The 23,041-nt window shown below is 47.6% G+C and overlaps 1 protein-coding gene across 13 annotated transcripts in view; it reads right to left on the reverse strand.

Annotated features, from left to right (window-relative positions):
- Positions 1-23,041, reverse strand: part of Trappc9 (trafficking protein particle complex subunit 9) — a 475,208-nt gene that overhangs the window by 328,587 nt on the left and 123,580 nt on the right. For all 13 annotated transcript variants that reach the window (XR_015624092.1, XR_015624090.1, XR_015624086.1 and 10 more), the window contains 1 exon segment: positions 17,673-17,825. Coding sequence is in view for 6 of the 13 variants with exons in the window: in NM_001034156.2 (NP_001029328.1) it covers positions 17,673-17,825 (153 nt within the window). In the remaining 7 variants the exon portion in view is untranslated.

The following is a 23,041-nucleotide window of genomic DNA, read 5'->3' on the forward strand; positions in this document are numbered from 1 at the left end:
CCCCGGGCTCCATGAGAACTTTTCTGCCTTGTTCCACGCTGCCTTTGTGAAGATGTTCTCAAATGCCTTCAGGGACCAGACACATCTTAACCCAGTCCTGGTCCTATGGGCTTTGGTCCTTTGGGGAGATAGCTGAAGCTCTTGTTTCTGGGTTGCCCATTCCCTACCTGGGTTCCCATGGCAACCCCATGCTGCTTTCATACTTGTTGTCCATTTCTCTTCCTTGTTTTTTTATACAACCAGGGCAGGCTGCTGCCCTCTCCCCAGCCAGCTTTAACCTTCCTCGGAATCTTCTCTTCTCTGCCACTCAGCCCCTTACAGAAAGCTTCCAGGGATGAGAGACGCTATGCCTGAAGCCCCTAGCCTCTTCACAATCTGACTGGCCCATCTAGGCCTTGTGTGAGTCACTGGTGACTTTGAATAAACGTTTATTCTCTTCTGCCTACTCTTTTTTTTTCTATATATTTGAGTTGAAACTGGGGGGTTTATATCTTAGATTTTAATCCTGACCTATGACTGCTCTCAGGTTGTGTTGGCCATGGCGTGTTTCTTTTGTTTTGTATTCAGTGGGCTGTCTGTTTTTGCTCCGAAGGAACAAAGCTAATGTCCTGGACAGCCTGCCCATCGTTATATTTAGCTGGGCCACCTACCTGCCTTCTGACTCACAGACAGTCATTTCACAGCACTACAGCGTAGCCACAGGAAAGGTCAGCCTGTCCCTGCCTCCCTGGGGCTCATAGGAGAGCATCTCTGCGGATGTGGGGAGCTTCGTGCCACCCACCACACTTGCCCAGAGGTCTGTTTAATAACCTATGAAGTACGTTCATTGCTAGGCCGCCTGTTCAGCCAGCATGTGAGAAGGTTGGCTTTGCTCTTCCGCTTAAATTCCGGTTGGAAAATAACGTTCTAAGCCACTGGGTTGGCGACTGGAGTGTTTGTCATTCATCAGCAACAGGTGACTGCGCTGCAGGCAGCAAGAGCCTGTCTGTGGACCATTGATCCATCATCTCCTGTGCTCATCATCGCTCTCTCCAGCCAAGCTGCGGTGACTCACCAAGAGACAAGTGCCTGCGGGGTGGGGGTAGTTGTTCAGTGGAAGGGACTAGAGGTGCTTCCGTCGAAACAGGAAGAGATGGTGTCTGGTGAAGTACAGCCCTATCCGATGCCTTCTCCACTCTCATCCAAGTCTGACCCTTCTCGTCTTTCCTGGTGCTGCCATTGTTGGCCTCCCATCTGTGGGCACCCCTCTCTGCTGTCTTCCAGACTGGCATCATGGCCGCTGCAGAGTGGGTTTGCCTCTCTGCTACGGCTTGAGTCAGGACTTCTCACTGCCACAGTCAGTGCACAAAGCAAGCATGTGTGGCCCTACCCTGAGGCCATGTGATCTTCTCACTCTTCTTCCTCATGTCCCTGCTCCTTACATCTAGTGTGCCACACCCTCGTATTTAATGCCTGTAGTGCACACAGGGCTCCTCTGTGCTCTAGTTGCCTGGGGTCTTTGAAATGTCAGCCCTGCTCCCACTGTTATTTAATTGACATCAGGGTTACTGAAGGCTCGAGGAGTGACTGCAGTGCTCTGCACTGTTTGTGAAGTTAACCATTAGTATAGACAGCCTTCTTCTGGTACAGATACCCTTCCCTCTGCTGTAGACAGCCTTCCCTCTGCTGTAGACAGCCTTCCCTCTGGTGCAGTCAGCCTTCCCTCTGCTGTAGACAGCCTTCCCTCTGCTGTAGACAGCCTCCCCTCAGGTGCAGTCAGCCTTCCCTCTGCTGTAGACAGCCTTCCCTCTGCTGTAGACAGCCTCCCCTCAGGTGCAGTCAGCCTTCCCTCTGCTGTAGACAGCCTTCCCTCTGGTGTAGACAGCCTCCCCTCAGGTGCAGTCAGCCTTCCCTCTGGTGCAATCAGCCTTCCCTCTGGTGTAGTCAGCCTTCCCTCTGGTGTAGACAGCCTTCCTCTGGTGTAGACAGCCTTCCTCTGGTGTGGACAGCCTTCCCTCTGGTGTAGACAGCCTTCCTCTGGTGTAGACAGCCTTCCTCTGGTGTAGACAGCCTTCCTCTGGTGTGGACAGCCTTCCCTCTGGTGTAGACAGCCTTCTTCTGGTGTAGTCAGCCTTCCCTCTGATGTAGACAGCCTTCCTCTGGTGTAGTCAACCTTCCCTCTGGTGTAGACAGCCTTCCTCTGGTGTGGACAGCCTTCCCTCTGGTGTAGACAGCCTTCTTCTGGTGTAGTCAGCCTTCCCTCTGATGTAGACAGCCTTCCTCTGGTGTAGTCAACCTTCCCTCTGGTGTAGACAGCCTTCCTCTGGTGTGGACAGCCTTCCCTCTGGTGTAGACAGCCTTCTTCTGGTGTAGTCAGCCTTCCCTCTGATGTAGACAGCCTTCTTCTGGTGTAGTCAACCTTCCCTCTGGTGTAGTCAGCCTTCTTCTGGTGTAGACAGCCACCCTCTGGTGTAGACAGCCTTCCGCTGTCTACTTGAAAAGTTCCTACTCATCCTCTGACCAAGTGTTCCAAAAGCTTTGGGCAGACCCCGTTGCTTTTCAGTGCCTGTGATATTGGGCTTGGAGTCCTTCAGGGCCGCCCTCACCTGATAACTCTTTTAGAGCTGGCTGGGTGTTTCCCACCCCTTGTGCTTTCACAGAAATTCCAGAATCACTTTCCTGGGTAAATCTTTAAGGTCATCTGTTAGAATTTCCATCCAAACTTTCAAACCAATAGATGAATTTTGGAAACACAAGACTTTCTTATGCTATTTAGTCTTCCTATCTATGAGTATGGTATATCTCTATAAGATGTTTGTCTTGTTTAATAGTTTCCCAGCAACATATAATAATCACCTCTGGGAAGGTCTTTTGGTATTTTACAGATTCATTCCTAAAAGACTCATTTTGTGGTAAATGGTGCATAATTTCTTTAAAAAATGAAAGTCTGCTAAATTGCATACAGTAATGAGCACTGGTATCTTGAATCTTGGTCATGGGATGTGACTATTAGGAGGTGGGACTTTGTTGGAATAGGTGTGGCCTTGTTGGAGGAAGTGTGTCACTGTTGGGATGGGCTTTGAGAGCCTCATCCTGGCTGCCTGTGGAAGACAGAGCCACTTCCTGGCAGCCTTCAGATCAAGATATAGAACTCTCAACTCCTCCAGCACCAGGTCTACCTGCACACTGCCATGTTTCCCACCATGATGATCATGGACTGAACCTCTGAAACTGTAAGTTGGCCCCAATTAAATATTTTCCTTAATAAGAGGTGTCTTGGTCATGGTGTCTCTTCAGTCAATAGATACCCCCACTAAGACAAGCACTAACGTTAAGTTACAGCTTGATGGGCTACTACGTTTTGGTTCACAGAAGGGCACCCTACACCCAGACCACAGCACGGTAATTCCCAGCATTCTCTGCTTCCTCTTCCAATCCTGTTGCTGTTGGCAGCTCTCTACCAAGATACACAACTGTGTCTGCTACCACGGAGCATAAGTCTCACTTGTTACAGGATACTAACTAAATACAGTCTCTATTCTCTGCTGTCTTTTTAGTCCTCTTTGACTTAAAAATCACATGAAGATATTCTTTTAGACTTCTGGAACCAGACATCTCAAATCAGTGTCCATGGCCCTCCTTCGTCTCAGCATGGCAATTGAGGCCCATGCCAATGCTCATGTGTTTGCTTGCTATAGGGTGTGCTGCTGTGTCAAAATGGTAGTGTAGCTATTCTGCTTCTTGTGAACGTTTGGGTTGTTCTCAGTGGCACTGCTGTAGATGCTCTGTCTGCGTTTGGACAAAGATGGTAGATTTATAGCCAAGTTCTCTCCCCTTCTCCCTGCTCCTCCTCCTTGTAACACTTTTGGTTCTGGAACCAGTACCCAGGGGTTTAGGAATGCTAAACACCTGGTCAACTGTCACCTGCCACCTGCTTACAATGTGTGCTTAAGTTCTTTGCTCTTCTAATGTTGCCTTTTCATGATCAGATCTCCCTTACCCCCAAAAAACAGGTTTTCTCTGTGTAGCCCTGGCTGTCCTGGAAATAGTCCTGTAGACCAGGCTAGCTTTGAACTCACAGAGATCTGTCTGCCTCTGCCTCCTGAGTGCTGGAATTAAAGGTCTGTGCCACTATGCCCAGCCTAGAATTACTTAATTTTGTTATTATTTGGTTTTCTGTTTGTTTGATTGGTTGGTTGGTTGGTTGGTTGGTTAGGGGTTGTTTGTTTGTTTGCTTGTCTTATTTTGTTCAATTTGGTTTGGTTAATGCTACTATTTGTCTAGGAAATCTTTGCCTACATATGGGTCATGGAAATGCTGTCCTCTGGAAACTGGTGCTTTACTTTTTACACTTAGGGTTATGGCTCCTGTGAGCTAGCCTCCCCTCTCTCCCCTCTCCATCACAAGTACAGTCCCCTTTCTTCCTCTCTTTTAGCTACAGTCCCTTCTTCCCCTCTCCCGCATAACTACAGTCTCCTCTTCCTTGACTCACACCCTGATACTTATTGTCTGCTTAATGTATCCTCACCAAGGGCTATGCTTTCGTCCTGGCAGCCTGGTGTCTGGTGCCAAGGAGCTCTGGCCTACTGGCCTGTTCTGTGTGATGCAGAAAGGCAGCTGCTAGCTATACATAGCTATGGGCACTTCAACAGTATACGGTGCACCGAAGCGTCTAAAGGATTGACTATTGATTTCACTTGATTTTAATTACTTTAAATTCAAGTGAATTTCTCCAGTGGCTACTATGTTGCATAGCACAAGTCGAGTGGGAGAGACGAGGCAATTTCACATAAATTAAAAAATATCACTTTGTTAAACATGAGCCATAAAAATGTATGGTGTTGAGTACATGGAAAGAGGCTGACTGAATTTAAAGGGCACTAGAAGGATTTTCACCAGAAGCTATGCTGGGCCAGGGTTCGGAGCATGAAGAAGACTTTAGCAGATAGAGCCTGGAGAATGAGGATGAGAAAGGAGGCTCTTTGAGTGTGTGCAAAACTTCTGGGCAAAGAAGAGCCCTCATCTCAGGAATGTCAGCATTTTCCGAAAGGGTGTGTATATGCAGGCATGTGCGTGTGCGAATACATGTGTATGTGTGTGTGCGTGTATGCATGGGGGTAGAAGAAGAAGGGAAGAGGTGAGGGAAAGAGAAAGGGGGAGGAAAGAGACTTGAAGTTAGTTCTGAAGAGGCCTGGGCCATCAGTATAAAAGCTAATTTGTGGGGAGGAAAGATTTTGTATGACAGTCAGGGGAGCTTTTGCTTTTCATAATTTTTAAGATCAACGCTCTGCCTTGGAGCTTCAAGCCTTGAGCCTTGCTGACTGCTTAAATGAAGGCACAATGCATGAATTCTGGTGCATAGATACAAGCCCACTGTGTGGAGTATCACTGCCTTTAGTTTGTCCTCTGAGTTACTGCCTTCTAGAGGACAAGTGTGGTGGGGAGGGACTGGAACATGCCCATCTATTCTTATAAACAAGGTATTTCCACTTTAACCTCAAACTGACAGTTCTCTGGTTTTGTTTCCCAAATTTTTAAGTCTCAACATAACCTATGCTAATTCAACTACCTCTTGTGAGAAGTGACATTTGCTTGTTTATGTTTCTCTTCCAGTAGAGGAGCACATGTAAATAACATATAAAAGAGAAAAGAATCAGGGGGCTGGAGAGATGGCTCAAAGACTGGCTGCTCTTCTGGGGGCCTAGGTTTGATTCCCAGCACTTCCACAGCGGCTCACAGCAGTCCCAGGGGATCTGACACCTTCTCAGTTTGTTACATAACCAGCACACACGTGGCACACAGACTTACAGGAAAAACACAAACATCTTCTTAAAGATAAAAAGTCTGATCTGAGGATGAGGATCAAATTAGCACCATCAGGACAACTGCTATGGCAGCAGCAACACTGTTTGTCCAGGGTCAGAAGACAGGGAATGGGCCTTCACTAGTTTTCCTTCTAGAAAATCTACTCAGACATATCTGGGACCTGCACCCAAACCTCATGTATGTCTCTCAATCCTTTTGGACTTGATGTAGTGGCCCTGCCCTCTCCCACCTCTTCCTCCAAGTATCTCAAGGGGTGATCTGGATATAGTGGGAGATGTCACTGCTGCCTGAAACACTCAGGAGATGAGAGGAGTTCCGGTCACCTTAAGAGGAAGCCTGGTTGTCCCAGTTCTTCTCTCCTGTCCCCAAAATCCACAGACCTCACGTGACGCTTCCATGTCCAGCTTCTACAGTGACTTTCCAAGAAAGCTCCATGGGCTGCAGGCCTCTGTGGCTGACACTGCCACACCTCCTCACTGCCCAGACTGGCCTCCATTGAACCCATTTCCACTCAGACCCTGTTCAAGGGTCTTTATCTGGCAAGTAAAACCCAGTATCCCAACCCAACACAGCCCTTGAACCTCAGCTGGGTTCATGAAGTTGTGATTCCCCCTCCCATCTACCCCCAACTCCTGACATCACAGTGGTGAGCAGGCACTGAGTACATCCAGGCCCAGCCCTGTGCTGAATCCTGAGAAGAGACACCCTAAAGGAAGGCAGTGTTGACAAAGTGAAACAGCACCCGGGGATGTCACAGTGACTCACAGAAAATACCGCCTCTGCCACTACAGCTCACTAAGGACAGAACCCACAGGAGCTTGACAGAGGGTGGCTAATGCTGGGCCCAAAGGGCAGAGGGATGAGCATGAATGCAGATCCACCACTGGAGACAGAATCAGGTGCACAGCAGCACCTCAGAAACCTGCAATGGGGAATGGGAGGACCAGTAAGAGGGGAACAGGAAGAAAGGAGGTGTGAGCCCAGACTGCACTGGACCTTGCTTTGGAGAAGAGTCTACACGATTAGAAGAGGAATTTGAGAAGGGAAGGCTAGAGATGGACAGAAGAGTTGCTGGGAGCCTGTAACAGTTTGAACAAGAGATGAGCAGCATGCCACCCTATACCTAGGGGAAGCGCGAGGCTGCCGGGGAGAAACAACAGACACATCCACCTGCCGAGACCAACAGGCAGAAGATGAAAGTGAGTGTCTTGTGGAAAGCAGAAGACCATCTGCGAATGGCCTCCTTCAGCCTTCAAAAGAGAGAATCGGCTGAGAGGGAGGGGGCTCAAAGCAGAAGACGCAGTGAGAACACCCAGGCCAGTGTGCAGTTCTCAAGGAGTAAGCCGGTGTGCACCAGTGGGGCGCCCCGTTGTGACCTAGCACACAGTCCCCCAAGACATCACAGGTCAGAGGCCAGGAATGCTCTGTGCCAAAGTCATGTCACTGGCCCCTTCTCAAAAGGCACCAGCGGCACTTCCTGAGCATAACGCTCACTGCTCTTTCACCCCCACACCAGGCCTGGGAAGACGACCCCCCCCGTTATGGGCAGGATCATTGCTCCACTTAAAAGAGAAAGCAAGTTGTCTCGCTGCCTAGACAGTAATGCCTACCCTGGTTCACCTCTGTACCCATCTAGAAACAGTTTTGTTTGCTCTCTGGGGGAGGGAGGCAGAGCCAGACAAACACCTCTGTGTACAGAGCCGCCGCACTGCCTCACGACGCCTCGGACAGATTGTCCACCTTTCTGGGGCCCGACTTCCTGTTCTATAAAACAAGCTGTCGAGACGAGATGCCATCTCTAGCCCGCTCCCTGGTCCGTGAGGCTGAAGAGTCCCTCCTTCCCACCCTGAGTCTGAAATGCCATGTTTAATTATCGGCTCCAACAGACACGGTCGGTGGGGAAGGCTGACATTTCTTTTATAAAACCAAGAGCCAGAAAGCACAGAGAAAGGGGAAATAGAATTAAATAATTAATTGGGAAGGAACCAAAAGCAGAGACGTGTCCACTGTGCTGTCAGGCCCAGCAACTCCAAAGGGCTGTTTCCACCCACAGCATCATTCCCAATAAAATCAAACGGTAATGTATCGATCCCTCTGAGAGCGCCTTGCTCACCAGCGTGCCCTTCAAACAGAGGGAGACATGAGGCAGCGTGCTTGATGTTCACTATATCTTATGGAAAACTCCAGTGTAGAAATGACTTTTCAATCAGATCAGACGTGGAAGACTGCTAGGCCAAAGTATTATGACAGATGTGTCTACCTTGTTTCTTCTTTTAAAGATATTTTATTATGAACTGCCACACTAAGGAAGAAAACGCCATGAAATAAATGTGTGGAATCTGATGCAAACATTCAGCACCAAGAACAGAATCCCCTCACCCCCACCCCACCCCACCCCTCTCTCTGCTTTTTCCTGATTAAAAATATGTAAGATCATCCCAGCTAGCAGACAGGCTTGTTTTGCCTCATGACCATGTGAGCTATAATCTCCTCCTTCCCCAAGATCACTGTCCCTGACAGTGGACCCCTGTCTGTCTGTCTGTCTTCATAATCCCTACTGCGTAAGCAAGAGCCACAGACACTGTAGTGTAGTTGTGCTGTTTATCCTCAGACCTGGCATTTCATTATCTTTCATTTAAAGTCCTTTCATCCTTGTCTCCTTATAGGGGAGTGTAGTGTGTGTGTGTGTGTGTGTGTGTGTATGTGTGTGTGTATGTGTGTATAAAACATATTACCATCCCTAACATTCTTAAAAATGTTTTAGTGAAAAGCAGAAAAAGATGACTTATGTAATAAGGCCACGTGGGGAAAAAAAGGAAGGGCTCCTGAGTCCCCCACAAATCCATCTTCGGGGCACTAACACGGAATTCAGATTTAAACACAGGATGATAAATATGCATGACTAAGCATATTTAATCAAGACTCGGACCTGTCTATCACTCATTTGCTTGTTTGGACGCAGGTTTGTCTCACTGTCTGGCCCTGGCTGGACTGAAACGTACTGTAAAGCATCCCCGTATGCCTCTGCCTCCTATGCCCGGTTTTCGTTGTAATTGCTCTTAAGAGGCCAGTTCTGTGGTGTCAAGTGTTCACAACATGGTATCACCATCATCATCTTCCCTGTCCACTGTTCACAACAGAGTGTTGCCATGACTACCTTCCCTGTCCACTGTTCCCAACAGGGTGTCTCCATGACTACCTTCCCTGACCACAGTTTCATCATCCCTCTTGACAATGCATGTGAGGAAATCTGCTCACATAACAGCAGGGTCTCCAGGAGCCTGGACTACATGCTACATTCCAGTGGTGTATTTTATGGTGTTCCTGTCCTCAGTCCTGTCAGAAGTCAGAAGTGGAGAACTCATCCTCATCAGCCTTGGGGTGTGTGACCTAGAGACAATGCTACCTCACAGGAGTGCTGTGCTCTGATAGCAGGGGAAGCACACTCTGTGGTTACGTCTTACTTTGTCTCCACTGAGTCAGCTCCTAAGAACTGCAGAAATGAGCTTTCCGCCCCATTTTCAAAGGGTATCTGGGGTACTTCTACCAGGAGAAAGCCATCTCACCAGCTGTCGGGTTCTCCAGAGACAGAAAGGAGAGGAAGGGAGAATAAGTATCACTAATTAATTATCACCTTCAAAATAACATTCTCTGGTGGTGAGCAGCTCCTTCCTGGAGCATTAGAACGTGCTCTCCGAAACACAGGTATGAGGCTGCTGACTTCTGAGTTCCAGGATGTCTCTTTAGGACAGTCTCTGGTTCCACATCAGTGTGGGTCCCCTTTGTTTACTTCCTTACTCTAGGTTTCTAGATGTTCCTAAGACTCTGGATCCACTTCCTGTTCCAGACTGTTCTGAGCAGGAAGGATGCTAAACACCAAGCCTTGTGCATAAGCATAACCCGTGCTATGGAGCCAGTCTGATGCTAGGCTGAGCACAGGGCTGGGAGGTAGGTGAGAGATAAGAGATTAACTTTTTGTTAATAGCTCATGAATTCTTATTGATACTTTTAATTCAAACTGTAGGCTATAAGCCTGTTATGTTCGTATACTCATACCCATGGAGATAAAGACATGAGCGGATGGGGATGGCTCAGGGGATAAAGTGCTTGCAACGCAAGCATAAAACTCAGAGTTTGGATCCCAGGAAACCAATAAAGCCATGAGCATGGCAGTATGCTGATGATCATAGCACAGAGGAGAACAGATGGAATTCCAGAACAATCTGGCTAGACAGACAGCCAAAACGGTAAGTTGCGGGTTCAATGAGAAACACTATCTTATTATATAATAAATGGCAATCAAGGAAGGTACCTCACATCAATCTTAGGCCTCAACATAGACACACATATGTGCCCCACACACAACATCACACACACACACACACACACACACACACACACACACACAGAATCATGGGCTAGAGTAAGGGCTCTGTCAGTAGAGTGCTTACTATACAATTATTAGTATCTGACTTTAATCCCTAAAACTCATGTAAAAAGCCAAATCAAGTATCTTACATTTCTGTCATGTTAACACAAGCCAAAGTCACCTGGGACGATGACACCTCAATTGAAAACATGCCCCCATTAGACTGACCTGTAGACAAGCCTGAGGGGCATTTTCTTGATTGATGCGTTATGGAGAGGGCTCAGCTCTCTCTTGCTATACCATCCTTGGGCCATGGTTCTGGAGGGTATGAGAAAGCAAGCTGGAGCCAGTAGGAAGCATCCCTCCATGGTCTCTGCTTCAGCACCTGCCTCTAGGTTTCTGTCTTAGGTTCCTGTCTTGAGTTCCTGCCCTGACTTCCATTGATGATGGTTAGTATTCTGGGAGGTAAAATAAACCCTTTCCTCTCCAAGATTTTCTGGGGCTTTTTTTTTTTTTTTTGGTGGGGATTGTTTTTGTTTCATTTGTCTGTTGGTTGGTTGGTTGGTTGGTTGGTTGGTTGGTTGGTTGGTTGGTTTTGTTTTAATTAAGTGTATGGGTATTTTGCCTGTTTGTATGTTTTTGTAACACATCCATACCTAGTGCCTGTAGAAGAGGGCATCACATCCCCTAGAGTTACTGATGGTAGTAGTGAGCCACCATGTGGTGCTGGGAATTGAACCGAGGTCCACTGAAGGAGCAGCTAGTGCTTGTAACTGCTGAGCCTAAGTCTCTCTAGCCTAAGTTGGTTTTGATCAGAGTTTTATTATAGGAATAGAAACAGTATGTGCAAATGGTAAGATCTAGTCTCAAAAAAATAAAAGCAAATGTGGATGACACCTCAGAAATAATACCCAAGACTATCCTCTGGCCTTCACATGAGCAGATACACACATGCACCCTCACATATACAAACATGACAAAAAAGTTAATCATTATTTTACTTCACAATAATATACACTTAAAAATTATTGATCCCAGTGTTAACTTTAATGATCTAATTGCTGATATCAGCTTACAAAGTACTTGGACAAACAATGCCCTCCCCTCACTGCTTTTTAAACCAGCATAGTGTGTGCATAGTGTTGGAGCCATGCCCATGACATAGGACGTGTACACTCTCCCTTCTAACACCCCCTGGGTCCTGGCGCTTGGTGCTCAGAGTCTTTGTGCCATATCTCTCTAGCTGTCTTGCCAGCCCTCCAAATCTTAAGAAAACATTGAGGCAGAATGCTTCCTTTCCTGTATCTTGGCAATTGGTCTTGGCTCTCAATTGCTGAGATTGGAGACTCTGGACCTGAAAACCCTGAAGATTTCATTACATGAGAATCTAAAAACAGGCTGTTCTGTTGGGTTTGGGCAGATTCTGCCCCTGTCAAAAACTCCAGTGATAATCAGATCTCCACTATTTCATAAATCACTTAGCATTTTGGCCTGAAGTCTAGTAATTGTGTTAGAGTGTCTCGGGCTCCCTGGGTTCAGTGTTCTCACGCATACAGTGTACTGCTCAATAAAGATGTCAAGGATTCGCTTCACTTTAGGAAGTTTTCCTGCAATCTGGTGAAGCGGCTTTGGCCTTCCACTCTTGCGTCTCATGGAGATCCATGAGGATGCACGCACAGGTGAGGCATGCGCACCTGTGCTGAGTCTTCCTTGTCTTCTCTCAGTTCCCCTTCTCATACTTTGTTAGTTTTCCTCCTCTTTCTTCTGAGTCCCCATCACTCACTCACCCAAGACCAAAGACTGTGCTTGAGTTCTGAGTTCCCTCCTATATTCCTGCCATCCCAATGCTGAGATTCTTTTCTAACTTGGAATTATGTTTCTCTACAACTTGAATTGTGTCTTGGTGTCTTCTGACTAATTTGAAAAGACTTTACAAATCTTCTTCACTGTGTGCCCCAGTGCATTGCAAGATGCACTGGCATGTTCTGCTCCCCGGGATTTCTCTGTCACATTGCATAGGACTTGACCTTGATCCTTCCCAATGGCCATCTTGACTGAGCTGGTTGACAGGGACCATTAGGAGAGATGGCTCCCAGCTGCCCTGACTCGGAGAAGCATAAACATTTTTTCTATGCTCTGTGCTGTACTGGCAATGGGAGTTCACATTCTACATGGTGACCACATACATGTAGCTATGACTTCCTGTGCCTTCTTTATGCCGCTCCATATCAACTCCGACAGCGTGTACTTAGTTAGGCTCTCATTCTTGTTCTAGAAGAACTTTGCACTCATACGCTCCTGGAGTACACAACAGCCCTGTACAGAACGTGTTCCAGTTGCTCTTCTATATCTGACCAAATAAATGGCCTCAGGCTATTCAGGGACGGCCGATCTGTCACCATCAGCCACCAAATTCCTGTTTCCTCTCATGTGATGCTGAGGCCTCTCGGCTGCTATTGGTTTTGATGGACTTGCTCATGCTTTGGAGTCTCCAAGGGACCCCGATGTTTGCTTTGGCTACACATTTAACCCAAGGGTACTTGGTTCCCCGATATTTGTTTGGTCTCCTTTATCAGACAACATAAAGACACACAACAACTACGACGGCTATCACCATCCACTCATTCCATTGTAAGCATACCATTCCAAGAAATCAGAAGTTCCTGGTTGTTGTAAAGCACTTTCTGGTTGAAAGATTGATTTCTCCTACCCTGGAGGAAAATAAATGCTGGCCTGGAATCAACAGACTCAGGAGGCCACTGGCTCTGAGCATTCACTTTAAAAATCAAAACATAACTGATCAAAGCAGTACTCTGCGGCAGCAACTTCTCCTCCCTGGTTTTGTTTTTTTCGTTTGGGGTTGTTTGTTTGTTTAAACATCAAACCTACAGAAAAGCTACAAGACGGAAATGAAGAACCATAGACCCTTCACCAAAAGCACTAGTGTTCAATAATCTGATGCGTTTCTATATTCATATTCACACCATCTTTTCTGCCCTGAACCATATCGAAGTGTAAGCATAACTACCTCTCCCTGTAGTAGTGTTGCATGTGCTTCCTAGGACGCGGCTCATTCTCTGTTGCTTCATTGTCACTGGCACAGCACCATTGCCTAATACGTGTACACATCCAATCTTCCCACTGTCTCAGAAGTAGGATGCAATGAAGAACTGCACAAAGCCTTCAACTACTGCATTTCTTCAACCTCCACTGACAAAGAACAGTTTTCCTGTTTCCTTTTACAAAACTCAGGAATTGTAGTAAAACTTACTTATAGAACTGTTGGAAAGTTTAAACAGGAACAGATGCGATGGCACAGGCCTATAGCCACAGTAACTTGGGTAGCTGAGGCAGGGGAGTCATAAAGTCAAGCAGGCCTGCCTAGGCAACTTAGTGAGGCCCTATCTCAAAAATTTGAAAGGGAACTTTTTTCAATGACTAGGGATATATTCCTCAATGAGGCAACTCTTATCTAACACACACAAGGCCCTACTATATTCAATCCCAAGTAGCTCTGCCCCCCCAAAAAAAACAAATGAATAACAGCAGTGATCACAAAGTGAGAGGCCCAGCCTTAACACACAGATCTATCTGATCGCGTTCAAGAGCTATGCCTCTTCCCATCTGTCTGTAGCCCATGCCAAATCCACTATCCCAACTGTGCAACATCTATATTGCTGGAGGCTCACAAAGCTGCATCTGATTTCAGTAGCCATAGCTAACGCAAGCTCACGCCTGAGAAAGAAACAGTCCAGTTCCGAGATTCTGAGACAGTCGAGTAAGGAGCCCCAGGGACTCCTCATCCAGCTCCCTTGGGCAACAAATAAGTCTCTGCCACAAACTCACAGTTGTCTCCAAACAAAGGCTGAATGACATCCAGGTAACTTCTCAGAACTCAACAGAGTGCTGTAGGTCCCACTTGCTTGCTCTATGATTGCTGGGTAACCAGCCTGAGCAGCCACTGACAGGTATCAGCAAAGATGTGCACTCATTAATAACCATGTTGCTACATCTAACTGACCAAGTATTAAGTCAGCCCACATTTATAAACCCCTAGGAAACCATAATTCTGGTGCTAATTCAATTCTATTTTACGAGCTCAAAGCAGTTTTCCCAAATGATAAATCCCAACCTACCTTAGCCTATGGTAAACAGGAATGGTTTTTGGAACAAGTAAATTCAGGAAACCAGCAAAACACAAGGTGTTTCCACCAAGAGGCCTTTCTCCTCCTAAGAGGTGACCTGACACCAGTGGACAGTGGCAGAGGGCCACTCCAGTGCCTTACTGTGAGTCTCTCACACAAACCTCAGGTAGAAGACATTGCCTGGCTAGATTCCAAGGACCACGTTTGAGAAAACATACCAGGGATCTGAATGGAGTCTCAGGACTAAGTAATATTCATTCTGTTGAATTCCTCCCCTTTGGAGGGGGAAAAGTTGACTATAAAAAACCCTCTGTCTACAGACCGAAAAACTCAGTGGGGTGAGGCAAGTTACAGACAAAAAAAGAAAAGGCCTGTCCGTCAGATTTGACTTATGTAGTTGTACAGACTGGTTTTGTGTGTCAACTTGACACAAGCTGGAGTTATCACAGAGAAAGGAGCCTCCCTTGAGGAAATGCCTCCATGAGACCCAGCTGTAAGGCATTTTCTCAATTCATGATGGGGGGGGGGGGGGGGGATCAGCCCATTGTGGGTGGTGCTGTCCCTGGGATGGTGGTCTTGGGTTCTATAAGAAAGCAAACTGAGCAAGCCAGGGGAAGCAAGTCACTGAGTAACATCCCTCCATGGCCTCTGCCTCAGCTCCTGCTTCCTGACTTGCTTGAGTTCCAGTCCTGACTTCCTTTGGTGATGAACAGCAATGTGGAAGTGTAAGCTGAATAAACCCTTTCCTCCACAACTTGCTTCTTGGTCATGATGCTTGTGCAGGAGTAGAAACACTGACTAAGACAATAGTGGTTCTAGGAATCAAGCCCATGGCTCTGTGACCTCTCACAAGCACTCTGCACTGAGCTACCCCCAGCCCAAAGCAGGTTCTCCTGTTCCCCTACATGGTATCTGATGTTTGCATGTCCTGATACGTTAAATCTACTGGGCTTTTTCCATTTCTAGCATATCCAATGTTTATTTTCCTGCTATCCCTAATAATATAAGGAGACTGTTACAGAGCTTCAGAGCTGGAATTTCAACCCTAGGGGTCAAACTTCAGAAAGGGAATGATAGACTCAACACCCTGCCAAAGTCCTTACTGCTTACTGTGAAACTATAGAACTTGGGGTCCTAGTGGAAGCAGTGGCCTCACAGCATGAGGTACACAGCATCATCTCCACTGGGAGAGGACACATCAAGAAGATAAAAGTCTGAAGTCCAGGAAGAAAACCCTCACCAGGAACCAAATCTTCTGGAACCTTGACGTGAACTTCCCAGCCCCCGACTATAAGACACGTCTATGGTGAATGCTGTCTATGGTATTTTGTTAAGGTGACTTGAGCCAAGACAGAATAACAAGGTGAATTTTTATAGAGCATCTGTTTCAACAAAACCACGAGGTAGCTAATTTCTATATTCTTCACACATGGACTTGAGATTACCAACAATTCCTTAAAGATGTCTTTTGGGGAACTGCCTTCCTTCACAAGAATGAACACAAGTAGAACATGGAACCCCACAATGAGGGGAGGGATGGGAGAAAAAGATATGTCATCCACACATGCACCCTTGACCCCTTCACAGCCAAGATGCAGGGCTGAAGATGCCAAGGCCTTTGTTCCTATTCCAAAGCAGAGAGACAGAAGAAGACTGGGTGACAGACAGGGTAAGGAGTGAGAAGAGTGGGGACTGTCTCTGCCTAGGTAAATGCAGCGAGGTAGGCCTTGCTGCAAGAAGATGCCGGCCTACAAGGGGAATACAATGCAGGTCGTGCAAAGCTAGGAGCAGGGCCACTGGGTAAGCCAGTATAGCTGCAGAGGCCCTGAGGAAGCAGGCTGAATAGGTAGTCATGGACCGAGGTCAGGATGCTGGAGACTACTCACAGAAGGCAAGATATGAAGGTAATTTCCCATGACAGAAGAATAAAACCCTTAACTCATCTTCTGCTTGCTCTCATCCAACACAAGAGCATTAATATGCAGAGATGCTGGACGAGACTGACCTCAAAACAGAGGCCCAGGGCTGAGGAGATGGCTCTGTGGGTGAGAGTCTTGCCGTGTAAGCATGACAACCTGAGTCCCAATCCTACATCAAAGCTTTTAGTTCTAGCACTGAAGGCAGAGGCAGGTGGATTCCAGAGCCTCACTGACTAGCCAAGCTAATAGAACAACATTCAGCTCTAATGAGAGAATCTTTCTCAGGAGACCAAGGCACAGAGCGAAAGAGGAGGTCACCTGAAGTCCTGCTCTGGTCTTGCATGGGCATGTGCATATGTTTGTATGTACACATTAGTGTGCACAGATATGCACATGTGCACATGTACAGCATACACAGAGGGGTGAAAAGTTCATTTCCAGAGAGAGACACAAGACATCTGAACTCTAGGCCACTGTACCTACTACCACCCTGCGGGCTTTGGGGCTCATGTCTCTGATTTCACCTACAGGGTCCTCCAACTAAAGCAAGCTGTGCCCGAGTTATGTTCCTCCTCTGCGGGGTCCCAACCACTCATTCCTGTAAGAGACACTGAGAACGCTTACAGTTCCAATTCCTCACACGTTAGAAGCTGCAGACACAGACTTCAGGCAGCCATCCAAGTTCTGGGGACAGGGTCCACCGTCTCTAGTAACAATCATGTTGTAGACTGAATATCTGTGCCTTCTTCCAAAGTTCCCATGCTGAAGCCCTATTTCCCAAAGCAACTGTATTAACGGCGTTGTCTGAGCAGGTGGTGGTGGGCAAACAATGTCATAAGGCCAGGGCCCTCTTCCAGGGGAGCAGCCTTTGTATAAAGAAGGAAGGAACACGAGAGAGATACTCTCTCTACTATGTGGGGTCACAACCAGAAAATGGCTATCTGTGGACCCGGAAGAGCCCAAAACCCTGACCTCAGGCCTCAGGTCCAATAAGGAGTAAGTGGCTGGTGTAAGCGACATCATCCAGGTTCTTTATGACAGTAGCCTAAGCAGATTCATACACCCAACCAGGCCCCCAATGTCTGGATCCAGGCTTCCTAATGGAGTAAGGAATCTACCGTGCCTAGTCAGTCTGAGCTCATTCTGTGAGAAATTCCCACAGTCCCAGACTGCTAGACAAACCACAGGCTCTGAGGGAACACTTTATCACAGCAGCTGCGGTTACACTGAAAACTGGCAATTCCACACATTACAGCTGACCTCCCTGCAAAGGATAACAAAACACTCAAGAGTGGGGGGATTAAGACCCCATTTAGCTGAAATACACTCTCATTATTACTTCAGGTACACACAGTAACTAACAGCGTGGCCACGAGTCCAGGCAGCTGGAGCTAAGGACTGGCAAGCAAATGACTGACGTGAGGGCAGGCTCACCATCACTCAGATCCTGAAGGAGGTTCTCCTGGCAAGAGAAGTCCAGCTTTGCCTTGATGTTGATGGTGAAAGTAGCCACCTTCCCGGGCTGCAGAGGGAACTGGGCCAGCGTTTCTTCCAGTTTCCAGCTCAAGAAGTCGCCGTACAACTTCTCTGCAATGAGAACACAGAAGTGAGGAGGATGGGCTCCTGGTGGCCTGAGGCTTACCTACCCCCCACCCCCCGGGAGAAACAAAGGCAAATGAAAAGCTGGCATTGCATGGTGGGTGGTCAAAGGCCAGCCTTCCAGAATCAGGAGACCATGAGGTGCTGCAAAGCTACATGATACCCTATCTCAGAGGAGGGAGGGAGAAGGGGAGGAGGGAGGGAGGGAGCAGATAGACAAGAAGAAATCTCAGAGCAATACCTGAGGCGAGGACAATGCCTTCTTCACTATACTACAGCCTCTCCCTTACCTGAGATACGAACCGAACCAGCATAACAACTGAAGCTCGGAGAATCCCCTTGGAGAACCTCATAGAAGATATATAGAGATAGAGATAGAGATAGAGATAGAGATAGATGATATAGATATAGATATAGATGATATAGATATATATAGATATAGATAACTCGAAGAAAGAAAGTGGAACAAAAATCAATACTCAATCAAGCATGTGAGTTCTGGGATCACAGCCCTGAACTTGAACCCAACACTGGTCCGCTCAGCTCTTTGAATGAGTAGTCACACATCCTCTGTCACTCCCAAGAGAGCTTGTCAGTAGACGGGGCCAGGGATGGATTTTGTGAAGTAAAATGGGGCTATGTAACATCTCAGTACAACAGCCTAGAACCTGGGAAGCGATTAGGTGTGGGACACAAAAGCAGTTTCAAGCCACGACACTAACTCAGTTAATGAACTATCAGCATACAGAAATGGACCACCGTGGCTCTGGGGACACAGAGATAAGGAAGATGTGGCCTCTGCTCCGGAAAGGATAAGAGCTTGATGGGGGGGCAGGGTTGGACGGAAACAGATGGGCTCCTAAAACTGCTCCAGATGAGAAGCCAGCTTCCTCTCCATATGAAGCTTCCTGAAGAAATCCTGCTCCTTTTGCACAGCGAACGGGTTTGATAGCTGTCTGCTGCATTAATCAATTACCTAGAGCTAAGATAAAACTCACTATCCTTGTAGAGCCCCAGATTTGCAAAAGAGAACCAGTTCTCTCAACCACCTGTCCTCTCAATCAAGATGTATAACTAATGGGGCAGAGGGAATGGCTCATAAAACTATAAACATGGGACTTTTGTCTGCTTGGGTGGCTTTTTGTTTCTTAAAGGGGCTTCCTCTGAGACCACAGTTGTATTTAAATGAACTCTGAAGGTTCCAGGGCTTCCACACCTTGGCTGGGCACTGTCTGTGGACACGGCAGCCTGTGAGAGCTGGGCAGGTGTATCCATGAACAGGAGACCATAGACCATGTGACCGAATCCACAGGGTTCCTGTCTAAATAGGTCCCCACCAACTTGCACTCAACAGAAATGGGGATAGCCAGGCTCCACAAGGCAGCTGCATCATAGACCTCTCCCCATGTTCACTTGTTGACTCTTACACAAAGCCCGTGAAATGGTGCCAACTTCAGCCTTAAGTGGTGGGCTTGTTTCCTCATTTTCAGTTGGCAGAGACACAACACACCAAGCATGCAAGCGACCTTCAAGAAACGTAACATAAAGGCTTCTTCAGCCCTAAATTCTGCACCCGCCCCCATCTCATTTCCTTCCAGTCTGCAGCCCCAGTGAGCCAAGCACACACTGTGTGTGAGGCACGTCACCCTGTCTAGAGATCAGCTTATATCGCAGACTTCTCCGGCACAACCCCAGAATTTGCTATTCAAATGCCAAACTAGACAAAACAACAGTGCCATCCTGTCCATGTGCAAGTGGACACCAGGCTGAATGTCTTTCAGTCATTCGTGAGTTTTGACATCTTCCGAACAAGCACAGCTGCAGGTCCATTCTCGTGGTCAGTCACACGGAGCTAAAACAACACAGGGTCTTCAGGCAGAGCTCAGCGAACACATGCCTGACTCCCACACTGAACTGTGAGCTCCTGAGGACAGGGCCCATGTATTATTCATATGCCGGCACAACGACTGCATATAACGTAAATAAATATCTGACTGTTGGAGAATAAAATCAAACGAGGTAAGTATAAGCTGCCAGGTATGGTGGGAGCAGCATGTCCAGTCCTTCCGGAAGGGGTGGAAAAGTCCTCAGCAAAAGGTAATGAGCGCTGTACCCGGGAACGAAGGCGAGAGCTGTGGATCAAGAAAGGCATCAGGGGTCAGCAAGATTCTAAGCGCATGGATGTGTTCACAGACAGGCAAGTGGAGGCCTAAGTCAAACTCACATGGGGTCCCCCGTGACCAGCATGAGCCAAGGTGGTGTCATGCTGCTTGACACAGGTTTGTGGAGGAGCTGGGTGAGAAGAGGAACTGGTGGGCAGAGAACAGACAGGTACCCAGCAGAGGCAACAGAAAGGCAAGAGTGAGATTTCCCTATGGCTTCTGGCCTGGCCTCTGCTTTTGTAGACAGGCTGTGCCTGCTCACAGTCCAGTGTGCTGTCACACTGTGAGCTCCCTGGGGACCCCAACTTGCTGCCAAGCTGCTCCCTGACACACAATGTCTAAAAGACAGTGGGTACCACATAGAGACCATATGTGAGGCAGAAAACAAAAATGAGAACAGCTGAGTGCTGGGCTGAGAGATGCTCAGGAAAGTGGCAAACAAAGTGGTGTTTCATTAAGAAAACAGTGACGGTGGCAACAGCGGCCTGCAGGGAGCACTCCTGTTTCCTGAGCACTTGACAGTGTCAGGGCTGTGCACAGCTAGGGGCTGTGCCTGCTGCCTATGTGTCACCACAAGCAGAACCATCTCAAACGTGAGCGAAGGCTGCCACCAAAGCGAGGAACGTGGTGCAGTGTACCAGCCCCTAAATGGCAAGGCCACTTGAAACCCAAGCAGGTGAAACTCTGCAGGCTGTAATGTCGACTAAGGCTAGTCTGACCTTGGGGGCTTCCGGCTTGTCCACACTGAGCCACAGTGGCCTGCTGTCAGCAACACACCTACCGGCAAGAAGCAAACGTGCTGCCCCCCACCCCACTTCCCATGACACGAGGCTCTCTGACGACACAAGGCAGAAACCGGTCTACAATATTGATTTTTAAAACCTCACCCTGCAAGGCCATAATGTTAAAAACAGTAGTTACTGTAAAAATAGCATAACAACTCAAAAACAGGCTGGGCCCAAAAGACAGGAAATCAGTGGGGTGACTGACGTCTGTATGGCGCTGCAGCCAGCTCATTACTGGACTCCTGGGTCCTGGGACTGTTCTGGCCCCAGGTTCCATGTGGACAGGGACAGGGGTCGTCGGGGGAGGGCTGCCCACTCCACTCCCTGGTGGAGGAGCTGTTCTTCTCTACTTCCCGCTGCTCCAGTTTCAAGGCTCCTCAGGGTCCTATGCACCCAGAAGTATTCAATTTCACCATTCTAGAAATTATTTTCTAAGGACAAAGAGGAAGGACCGCCATCTTGGGAAAAAGCTCGAACCAGAAAACCTTCGTCTGCCTTCTTCAAGTGTGGCACTCACGATGGTTTTTTTTTTTTTAAGTCAGTTTGACAAACCCTTGCATGGGTTACTAGACCTGGCAGACCACGAGCTGACTTCACACATTCTAGGCCAGCATAGCAGTGGTCACTATTTGCCTGGGAGGCTACTCTCAAGATGTGGGCATCTGCTCTGGAAGCTTGAAAAGAGGGTGCACCCAGAGGAGATCGCTAAGCTGCCTTGCTGAACGCAGCAGGACAAGTCAGTCAAGAGTGAGGAGGGTCAACAACAGTGGGGAGAGTGCATAGGCTGGGCTGTCACCCACACGCTCCAACAGGGGATCTTATGGGGACAGCGAAACATCGGCAACTGCCCATGCCCCACACAACTGAGGGCCAGCAACAGAGGTCCGTGAGAAGTCCTGCGTGCAGCTCAGCCCTTCCTGACCAAGCATGTGGCCTAGGTGAGAGCTGTCTCACTGCACCACTGACTTCTGTATTACGTTCTGCAGATTACAGAGGGACACTTTCAAGTAATGAGCAAACCCATGTGTAAGGAACGGCTGAATGGTGCCAAATGAAAGTACTTCTAAGACACAGTTCGGGGTGATTCAGAGTGAAAAGAAGGCTCCGTGGCCACAGCAATGAAGTAGTTGAACGGCCCAGGCGTCAGAGATGACATTGATTTCATGCTCCGTGAGTGGGCCTCTCTGGTGTTTTTCTCTCTTCCCTGCATTGCTGGCTGCAGAATGGAATGACCAAAGGGGTTTTTCAAAATCCAGCGGGGTGGTCTGCACTTTAGGAACAACGCATGATGGAAATCAGTAACACAGTCTGTGCCCCTTGCTGCTCCCCACGGTAACGTCGTCTGGAATGGCAGTCACAATCCCAATGCTGGGGCTTCGCTCAGTGTCACCAGGGAAGCCAGGGACTTATGCTGCTTTAAACCTTTGCCTTCTGAGAAGCGCCTTACTGGAAGAACCCTACACCACGCATACAAAGCAAGGGACGCACAGCCTCTCACCCAAGGCCCAACAGAGACTTCACTTCCTGTCAACACATTCGACCGGCGGCATGCATGTGTACTGCAGCCATTGGCATGACAGCGTGTGATTTTTATATTTTTAAAAAGCAATCTGTTGTATGTAGTTTGTTTTTTTTTTTTCATTTCTTTTGTGGAGGTCAATTTTTAAACTCACATAGGCAAGTGTCCTTGAACTGGCAAACTAAAGAATGTCAGCGGTCACCGGGGCGGCACAGCCGAGCAGTCCAAGCTCCGTGACGAGAGCGTGGAAGGGACGGTCCAGCTCTGCTTTGTCTAGAAGTGCCATCAGTTTGTAGCTGTGGAGTTTACTGTCACAGGAATTATACACCGATGATTAATTAGCATAAATCAACAGATCAGGGCTTCAAAGCTTGGAAAGGGTGAAGTTAAGTATAAGCACATTTGGCTTAAGTAGAGGTGAACCAATAATTTTATTAACTTTTGACTGTTTGAAATATCACAGAAGACTAGGCTACCTCCCTATTTATGATGAGAAGCATTAGCTGTAATATCAGGAGACGGCATGCAGCCAGCAGAGGTGTTTTTGTTAATGTTAAAAAGTAGGTATTTGCAGAGTCGGGCTTCTGGGGTTTCGATTTTAGCCAAGAGTCTAGGTGATAAACGCGGATCATCCCTGAATTTAAACTAAATTCTGTCTTTTAACTGTCTTAGTAACTACTTCTGAATTACAAGCATATGTTGCTTGACACAATTTGATACACTATCTATGCTCTGCAT

Source organism: Rattus norvegicus, chromosome 7, assembly GCF_021556685.1.
Source record: "Rattus norvegicus strain SHRSP/BbbUtx chromosome 7, alternate assembly SHRSP_T2T, whole genome shotgun sequence".
Taxonomy (NCBI): Eukaryota; Metazoa; Chordata; class Mammalia; order Rodentia; family Muridae; genus Rattus; species Rattus norvegicus.